The following is a 9,892-nucleotide window of genomic DNA, read 5'->3' on the forward strand; positions in this document are numbered from 1 at the left end:
GGACCAGACTTCGATGATGCTCTTAGTCTTTATAACAGAACTATGGAGACTAATCTTATGAGTAACCCTAGTGAGATCGCTACCCCTAGACTCATGATAAAATTGGCAGATATATATATTTCACGAAGGTCACTGCATCTGCGGAATCCACTTTCTCCTTATCTTCGCGTCAAGTTGCCTTATGGAAGTCCCAACAGGGGGATCACTCTTCGGCCTGGTTGCGGATGGTCCCGATATCGGGTTTGGGTCAGACTATGAATGGTAAGACTTACCGTAGTGTTCTTTGCTACCGACTGGGTGTTCCTTTGTTCTTCATTTTAACACCGTGTTCTGCTTGCTCAAGGGTTTTTGATGGGGATATTTATGGGGATCATGCAGTGTCTTGTGCTGGGATGGTGGGTATTAAACATCGGCACAACGTTGTTCATGACACCCTTGTTGATATTTGTTTTCGGTCTGGGATTTCTGCTCGAAAGGAGGTTAACGTTGGGTTATCTGGAGGGGACGACGGGGCTCTACGACCAGAAGATGGGTTGCTTTATTCATGGGATAGTGGCCTTGATGTATGTGTTAATTTGACGGGGTCTTCACCTTTGACGTAATCGAGGTTTTCTGATTTCGTTCTTGGTCGTGCTGTGTCGGCGGCGGCTCAGCGGAAGCGGGACAAGTATGGGGCGCGTTGCAGGGATATTGGTTATGGTTTACTTCCTTTCTCCTTTTCTTCGTTGGGGGAATTAGAGAAGGATGCTATTGCGTTGCTGAAGCGGGTACAGGTGTTCGCTAAGACTCAAGATATTGGTGCTCGTGCAACTGCTCACATTTTTAGCAGGGTCGGGTTTGCTATAGCTAGAGGGGTGGGGCCCATTTGTATCGCGGCTTCCCACCAATTTCTTGTAAATTGATTGACTTTGTAGGTTTTCTGTTAATAATAATAATAATAATAATAAATAATCAAGCATCATAATAATAATCAACATCATGAATAATAAAATTATAATCATAACAATAATAATATTCATAATCATGTTAAAGCAAAAAGAGCTAAAAAAGAATAGAAATCATGTTAATGAATTTGTAGGTTTTTTAATTTTAATAATAATAATAATAATTACAATAATAATAACAACAACAACAACATTAATAATAATAACATTAATAATAGTATTAATAATAATGTTCTGTGTCAAAAAAAAAAAAAATAATAATAATGTTGAAATCTGCTCTGCTCTGCTCGGCTCGGCTCTGCTTTGCTATGCTCTCCTGAAATTTAATCTGCTCTACTCTGCTGAAATTTAATCTGCTCTGCTCCACTGACCCCCTGCTCTGCTCTGCCCAGAATCTCAAAAGAACAGGGCCTAAGTTAGTTTAATGACTTGTAGAGACATAAAGTAGATTAACATTCCATTTATATATCAAAATATATGTTCATTACATTTTTTCAAAGTTAGTAAATTTACCAAAATCATCTTTCAAAAAATTTAATTAAATCTCAATAATTTTTTTTTTTTTTTTTTTGGAAGCATCAATATTACTATTTTCTTGATATTCTTCCTAGTGAGAATTTACGATCAAAATCAATAAAATTGACGACCACATATAATGACCCAAATTACAATAATACGTGACGAATTGAAGATCATTCACGGGAGCTAGAAAGGTATCACATCACAATTGGAATTGTTTGTAAAACTTTAATTGTTATCCTCTTAAATCGGCAAAACATGGTTATTTCCAATCATTACAAATTAACATTAACAATAAACAAGAAAACATCTAACCAACATAATCACATAAAAAGTTATTCATACAAACCAAATTAATTACAACAAAGAAAGACGACACTTTACATTCACATTCTCTTCATAAAATTCTATGTATAAAATGCTCCAATCCCCAAATTTAGCCCAACTCTTCTTGTCCCTCTAAAATACTTAAACTGTCAAAAAAAACAAACAAAACCTCATCCTTCTAAACAACCATGCATTCTCAACTTATTTTCCTCTTCCTTACATTTTTCCTCCACCATACACACTCCTTCCCCACCTCTGCCGCCACTCCGCCCGCCACCGCCACTTCTTTCGACTTCATTCGATCGAGTTGCAACACCACCCTCTACCCCGACGTATGCTACACCTCCCTCTCCCGCTACGCCAATGCAGTGCGTCTCGACCCGGCCCAACTAGCCCGTATCTCCATCGGGCTCACTCTAGGCCGGGCCCGCCACGCCTCCGCCTTCTTCACCAACATGACCCAACGGGCCGACTACGGGCCTGACCCGCGGGCCACCTCCGCCCTCCGTGACTGCTCCTCCACCTTCGGTGACGCCGTTGACCAAATACATAAATCACTCAAGGAGATGAGCCAGGTAGCTTCGGCTGTCGAGTCCTCCTCGGCCGAGGCAGTAAGGTTCCAGCTCAGTAATGTCCAGACGTGGATGAGCGCGGCTCTAACCAATGAGGATACGTGCACGGACGGATTCGAGGACGTCGGGGAGTGTCCGGTGAAAGACGAAGTGTTTGACAAGGTAGTGATTGTGAAGGAGTACACTAGTAATGCGCTTGCTTTGGTTAATAGTTTTGCAGCCTCCGTGAACACAAGATGATGAAAATAAGATTGAACATTTGGAGGTTGTTCTTGTACGTTGGAAATCTACAGGATTATAATTGTAACGAACTCGTGACTTTGTGTTGTCGTGTTATTTAATCTCATTAATATGTGTGAAAGAGTCTTGGAATATACTACCGTACCAACAGTGGCATACAACTTAGTAGTGAGTATTTGTTTGTGTATGTGGGTGAATGCATAGAAGCCTAGAAGGTTTTATTATAAGAAGAGGTGTCAATTCTAGTCATATGTCGGGTTCTGTCATGTTTAATTAGATCGAGTCATTTTTAATTTGAGTTTTGCTAAATTATTACAACTATTATATCCAGTTAAATTTTAAATCGGTTCATTTTGAATTAGATCAAAGTATTTTAACATCAATTGATGATTTTTGACACATCTAGTTATAGACTTGTAGGATAATGTATTATATTGCTTAGTTATGTAAATATCGATATTTTGAAGTATGTTTTACACGGTCGCAATTTTTCATCTGTTAACTCTATTGGTTCATAACTTCACTTTCTAAATTAGCAAATTTCAGGCCTTTTTATTAATTATTATTATTATTATTATTATTATTATTATTATGCTCTTCTTTATTCTAAACACCACTAAACCATATCTGTAATTATAGAATTAGAGAGATAAGTAGAGAGATCAGTCTACCATTGGTGCAACGATACTATATCTCACATTTAGGTGTAAAGTTTAAATTAAATAATAACACTAACAGGATAGTATTATTTGCATAAATAGATGATAATTTAGTTTATTCTACTAATTAACTACGTTACTATTTAGGGAAAGCACAGATGCACAACAAGAATAAACAAGCTTAATTAACGTGCTTTTTCTATATCATCCTGAGTGATTATCGGAGAGTGATGAAATCATGATTGTAATTATATTCAATATTCATTATTCATACATAGAATAATTAATCTTCTACTTTTGTGACATGCAAGAAGTTCACATGGGAAAAAGATGAAAAAGGACATACTTTTAATTAAAGAAGGGAGCAGTTCATTGTGGTAGGGCGTTCACATTTAGTGTATCAGTTTTGTTTCAAAGCTCAATTCAATAATAAAGTGATATAATCAAAGTCAAATACGTTGGTTTGACTTTAGAAAGGATAAATGTAGGTGCTTTACTTTGAGATAATTGAAAGGATATGGACTAAGCTTGGGGTGGTTGTGATCGCTAAACAGTAGTTAACAAAACTTGAGGGTCATACCTATTAGATGTATGAGTCTTAGTTATTATTTTTTTTTTTCTTATAAAAGTAGAAAAATAGAAGGCATTAGGAGACCCTAGGGAACTCCTATTGTATCAAAGGAAAGAATAGTAGAGTGACTAGATTTGTTACAAGAAATAATGTCCATACAATTACTAACTAAATGGCCTACACTAGCTATTCAATTAGCTGTTTGATTTGCCTCTTAAAAAATATGAGGTATGCTCCAATTATATTTCAAATTTTTGAGAGACGAGTGCATATGTCCCTAATGACAAGCTTAATCTGCCAAGGAATTGACCAAGTGCGCTCCCTTGAGAGGGTTGATGAGAATGATGAAAACGAGATTTAGTGCCTTCAATATGAAAATTCTTATTTTGAACTCAAGGGCCAAAGGAATAGAGTTGTTGCCTCAGCAATGAAGACAATGGTATTGCAGAGATTGAAGGTAATCACTCTAGAATGTATCCCTGCCCACTACTGTCTCTGATAATGATTCATATTGTTGCCAATTTGTTGAGAACCGAGCTGTCAAATTAAAGTTGAGGGGTGGTGCCTCCAAAGAAATCATGATGGAGTTAGATGAAGGAGGATGGGTAGAATGGGGGGGGGGGGGGGGGGGAAGTCGACCCCGAGGAGACAAAAGGTATTCGTATAAGTTCTATAATGCCACTCAGTGAACACAATATGCGCACGGTGGTAAATTCTAGGTATATCAAAGGAGTCTTGCCTAAACATGATGGAATTTCGTTCTTTCCAAATACTCCAAATGAGGAAGTTATTAATACTCCAAATTTCTTAGTAGCAATTTTGTAATCATGAATGCTTCTGTTAAATCATTGCAGGGAATGGTACAATCTAACCATTGTTTAACCATATATAGAATGATTCCAAACAACTTTAATGAGACATGCAACATGTTAGATTCTTAGGAATAGAGGTTTATCGTCTCAATGAGACTATTGCATAAAATACAGGTGCCACAAGAGGCTATTCGCTGTTTATGGAGAATGTTGTGGTAACTAATCATATCACTAATACATAAAGCCGGTCTCGCAGCCAGGTCATAAGACAACGACACATGGCGATCTAGTTTTTTTCCTAGTGCCACCCACGTAAGCAACAACCATACATAAATGTTGTGGTACTACTATCAAATCCAACGATGAGTCCATTTGTTGCCATCTAGGTTGAGATCATGAGCTGAAGTTAATTATATAGATGAATTGAAATTGTTTTTTACTTAACTTACTTTCTTACTAAACTGAAATTATTAAAACTTAAATTATATTTACCGAACATTATTTTAAGGTGAAGAGGGCTTAGAAGAAATTGTAAAAAGTATTCTGTTCGTCAGTCACATTTAGAATTATTTTACTATTAAAAATTTGAAGGAGGTCTTCTAAGTTTCTCTCTATATAAGAACAGACATAGTCATATGAGATCTAGTTTTATTCGTTTCAATGAGTATTTTATTAATATCTAATTCTGAAATTTTTTTGCTAGTGTGAGATTAAAGGTATTTACAATTAATGATTTGCATCGACATAAATGAGACTAACATTATGAAATAGATGGATCATTATTTTTTGATAAAATTGGGGTTAGTTAAAAAAAATATATATGAAAAAACAAGAGTGAATACAGGTAGTGGAGAGATGAGAGAATATAAAAATACTAAAATATGATATGAGGAGACGAGTAGTGAGGAGGAAAATAGTAATATTACGTTAACAGTTTTCAAAAAAGAAAATGGAGTAAATAATAAATTTTTGGCCATAAATGGAAAGCGGAGCAAGCAATAAAATATGGAGGTCGGAGGCAGTATGTTATTGATTGTAACACGTGGCACTGCCTACCCCCACCGGCGTAGAACTCCACCCTGCCCCACCCCACCACACCACCAAATTAGAACTCCAATACACCTCACCACGCACTAGCTGAATCCTCCCACCCTTTCCTCATTCACAAGCCTTGAAACACCCCACCTTATCCCACCTCCAGCTTGAAACCCTCACACGTATGAAGGATTTATGTCTTCATCGTGTGCAATTACTAGATATATAAATGGATCAAATTATGTAGATAATTAAATTCAGACATTTGGTTCGTCGTTTTATCATAGCTAAAGGTATTAACGATCTTTGGGCTAGTAAAATAGCCCAAAGCCCAATTAGACGGATCCTATAAGGTCACACAAAGGGTCTAAATCGGGCACGAGAGGACGAGGCCCAAGATGGGCCTCATCCCCTAGTATGGTCGGCCATGAGGAGTAAGGTTGAGGGTTTTGGGCTTCCTAACCCTAATATAATTATAATGTGATTATAAATAGTCTAGGTGCCTAGGGTTTGCTGGATGTATGCAATTAACTGATCAGTGAGATCAAACCCTAATTAGCAAACACGAGACCAAGCCCTCTCAAACTCTCCTCTATCTCATGGCACTCTCTCCTCCATCGATGCCGGTTGTCACTACAAGAAAACAACGAAATTGCGACGGAAAAAGTTCGTCGTAACATATGTCAATTCCGTCGGAAAGTAGGGTTCCGACGGAATTCCGTCGTAACGGGTCGTCGAAAAACCCTTCGTAGGAAAATGACCATATTCCGACGGAATTTCCGTCGTAAACCTTCCTTCCGACGGAATTTACGACGGAAATAATATCGTCGGACTTGAATTTGGCCTTTATGGATGATCCGTCGTAAACTAAAACGTACGACGGAATTTTCTGTCGCAGACTATAATTTACGACGAAAAATTCCCTCACAAACTATAATTTATGACGGAAAAAAGCGTCGCAACCTATAATTTACGACGGAATTTTCTGTCGTAAATAATAATTTGCGACGGAATTTTCCGTCGGAAATATATAAGTTGCGACGGAATTTTCCGTCTTAAATTATAGTTTGCGAGGGAAAATTCCGTCGTACGTTTTAGTTTACGACGGATATGTTTCGTCGCAAATTATAAATTACGACAGAAAATTCCGTCGTAAATTATAGGTTGCGACGCTTTTTCCGTCGTAAATTTTAGTTCCAGCTCGAAACAAATTTCTGTAAAAATATGCATTTTCAAACCTGAATTTTTTTTATGATAAATCGACAAAAAAAGAACTAAACATTGAGTCCTGAAATTGTTGTTTTAAAAAAATTAATTACCGACCTACGAAATTATATTTATTTACATATATATATAATAATTATGTCCTAGTACAAAAGATAGTCTACATTTTGGTATCTATACCAAACAAAAGCTAGGTAAGAGTGATTCTATGCTATACTAAAGCTAAGCTACGCAATCGCCTGGAAACCCTGGCCTGCTCCACCACTACCCGGGTCGTCCCTTGGGTCTCGATGCTGAGGATGAATGGTGGAACATGAGTCGTTGTTGGTGAAACGACTCATCATCTCATCCATACTCTCCTTGTATCTCCTCTCCATTTCAGCCATTCGGGAGTCAATTCGCCTTTCCATCTCGGCTTCCATTTGAGTTTGGAGAGCTTGCACCCTGTGTTCCATCTGGTCTTGCATTTGAGAAATGACAGACGGCGTGTATTGCTGTGAAGAACGGGAACCTCGACCCATATGTTTGCCATAATAGAGCTCTGCACTTTGGCCAAGTCCCTTCACACGCCCCTTCTTATTGCGCCCACCCACCGTCTCCCAGTACAACTCATTGGGACTCTTCTGAATCCCCTGACTCCTTGTTTCTTCGAGCTTCTTCTGGTAGGTCTCCTACAAAATATTGAAGATAATAAAAAATATTCTTAAAAAACAACCAACAATATAAGGTAAAGTTTCTTTCTTCTAACATTCCAATATCACATACTTTTAGGTGCCTAAGGGTAGAAATAAAGAAAAATAAGCACATAAGTCAAATATCGACCCTAACTCATCCAAAATCATCAAAATTTGGCCTATATGGCTAAAACCATGCCTATTTTCTATGTTTTCAAGCAAATGTAAGGTTTCTTTCTTCTAACATTCCAATATCAATTTCTTTTAGGTGCCTAACGATAGAAATTAAGAGAAATAAGCACATATGTCAAATATCGACCCTAACTCATCCAAAATCATCCAAATTTGGCCTATATGACTAAAACCATGCCTATTTTCTATGTTTTCAATCAAATGGAAGGGTTATTTCTTCTAACATTCCAATATAACATACTTTTAGGTGCCTAAGGATAGAAATTAAGAGAAATAAGCACATAAGTCAATTTTCGACCCTAACTCATCCAAAATCATCCAAATTTGGCCTATATGGCTAAAACCATACCTATTTTCTATGTTTTCAAGCAAATGGACTCGTTCTTTCTTCTAACATTCCAATATAAATTGATTTTAAGTGCCTAAGGATAGAAATTAAGAGAAATAAGCACATATGTCAAATATCGAACCTAACTCATCCAAAATCATCCAAATTTGGCCTATATGGCAAAAACCATGCCTATTTTCTATGTTTTCAATCAAATGGAAGGGTTCTTTCTTCTAACATTCAAATATCACATACTTGTAGGTTCCTAAGGATAGAAATTAAGAGAAATAAGCACATAAGTCAAATATCGACCCTAACTCATCCAAAATCATCAAAATTTGGCCTATATGGCTAAAACCATGCCTATTTTCTATGTTTTCAATCAAATGGAAGGTTTCTTTCTTCTAAAATTCCAATATCAATTTCTTTTAAGTGCCTAACAATAGAAATTAAGAGAAATAAGCACATATGTCAAATATCGACCCTAACTCATCCAAAATCATCCAAATTTGGCCTATATGGCTAAAACCATGCCTATTTTCTATGTTTTCAATCAAATGGAAGGGTTCTTTCTTCTAACATTCCAATATCACATACTTTTAGGTTCCTAAGGATAGAAATTAAGAGAAATAAGAACATAAGTCAATTTTCGACCCTAACTCATCCAAAATCATCCAAATTTGGCCTATATGGCTAAAACCATGCCTATTTTCTATGTTTTCAAGCAAATGGACTCGTTCTTTCTTCTAAAATTCCAATATCAATTGCTTTTAAGTGCCTAAGGATAGAAATTAAGATAAAAAAGCACATATGTCAAATATCTACCCTAACTCATCCAAAATGATTCAAATTTGGCCTATATGGCTAAAACCATGCCTATTTTCTATGTTTTCAATCAAATGGAAGGGTTATTTCTTCTAACATTCCAATATCACATACTTGTAGGTTCCTAAGGATATAAATTAAGAAAAATAAGCACATAAGTCAATTTTCGACCCTAACTCATCCAAAATCATCCAAATTTGGCCTATATGGCTAAAACCATGCTTATTTTCTATGTTTTCAAGCAAATGGACTCGTTCTTTCTTCTAACATTCCAATATCAATTGCTTTTAAGTGCCTAAGGATAGAAATTAAGAGAAATAAGCACATATGTCAAATGTCGACCCTAACTCATCCAAAATCATCCAAATTTGCCCTGTATGGCTAAAACTATGCCTATTTTCTATTTTTTCAATCAAATGGAAGGTTTCTTTCTTCTAACATTCCAATATCACATACTTGTAGGTTTTTAAGGAATAAAATTAAGAGAAATAAGCACTTAAGTCAATTTTCGACCCTAACTCATCCAAAATCATCCAAATTTGGCCTATATGGCTAAAACCATGCCTATTTTCTATGTTTTCAATCAAATGGAAGGTTTCTTTCTTCTAACATTCCAATATCACATACTTGTAGGTTCCTAAGGATAGAAATAAAGAAAAATAAGCACATAAGTCAATTTTCGACCCTAACTCATCCAAAATCATCCTAATTTGGCCTATATGGCTAAAACCATGGCTATTTTCTATGTTTTCAAGAAAATGGACTCGTTCTTTCTTCTAACATTCCAATATCAATTGCTTTTAAGTGCCTAAGGATAGAAATTAAGAGAAATAAGCACATATGTCAAATATCGACCCTAACTCATCCAAAATCATCCAAATTTGGCCTATATGGCTAAAACCATGCCCATTTTCTATGTTTTCAATCAAATGGAAGGGTTCTTTCTTCTAACATTCAAATATCACATACT

At 36.3% G+C, this 9,892-nt stretch overlaps 1 protein-coding gene across 1 annotated transcript; it reads left to right on the forward strand.

Moving 5' to 3' along the window:
• The first annotated feature begins 1,893 nt into the window (after positions 1–1,893).
• Positions 1,894–2,951, forward strand: LOC145593068 (pectinesterase inhibitor 7-like). Its single transcript, XM_081649609.1, has one exon. The coding sequence runs from the start codon at positions 1,979–1,981 to the stop codon at positions 2,600–2,602; it is 624 nt and encodes a 207-aa protein (XP_081505735.1). The 5' UTR covers positions 1,894–1,978; the 3' UTR covers positions 2,603–2,951.
• Positions 2,952–9,892: the final 6,941 nt, after the last annotated feature.

The sequence above is a fragment of the Chenopodium album genome, chromosome 1, assembly GCF_948465745.1.
Source record: "Chenopodium album chromosome 1, dcCheAlbu1.1, whole genome shotgun sequence".
Taxonomy (NCBI): domain Eukaryota; kingdom Viridiplantae; phylum Streptophyta; class Magnoliopsida; order Caryophyllales; family Amaranthaceae; genus Chenopodium; species Chenopodium album.

What these genes read in the sequence shown, in the direction of transcription:
- LOC145593068 (XM_081649609.1), top strand. Translation starts at nt 1,979, where the DNA reads ATGCATTCTCAACTTATTTTCCTCTTCCTTACATTTTTCCTCCACCAT.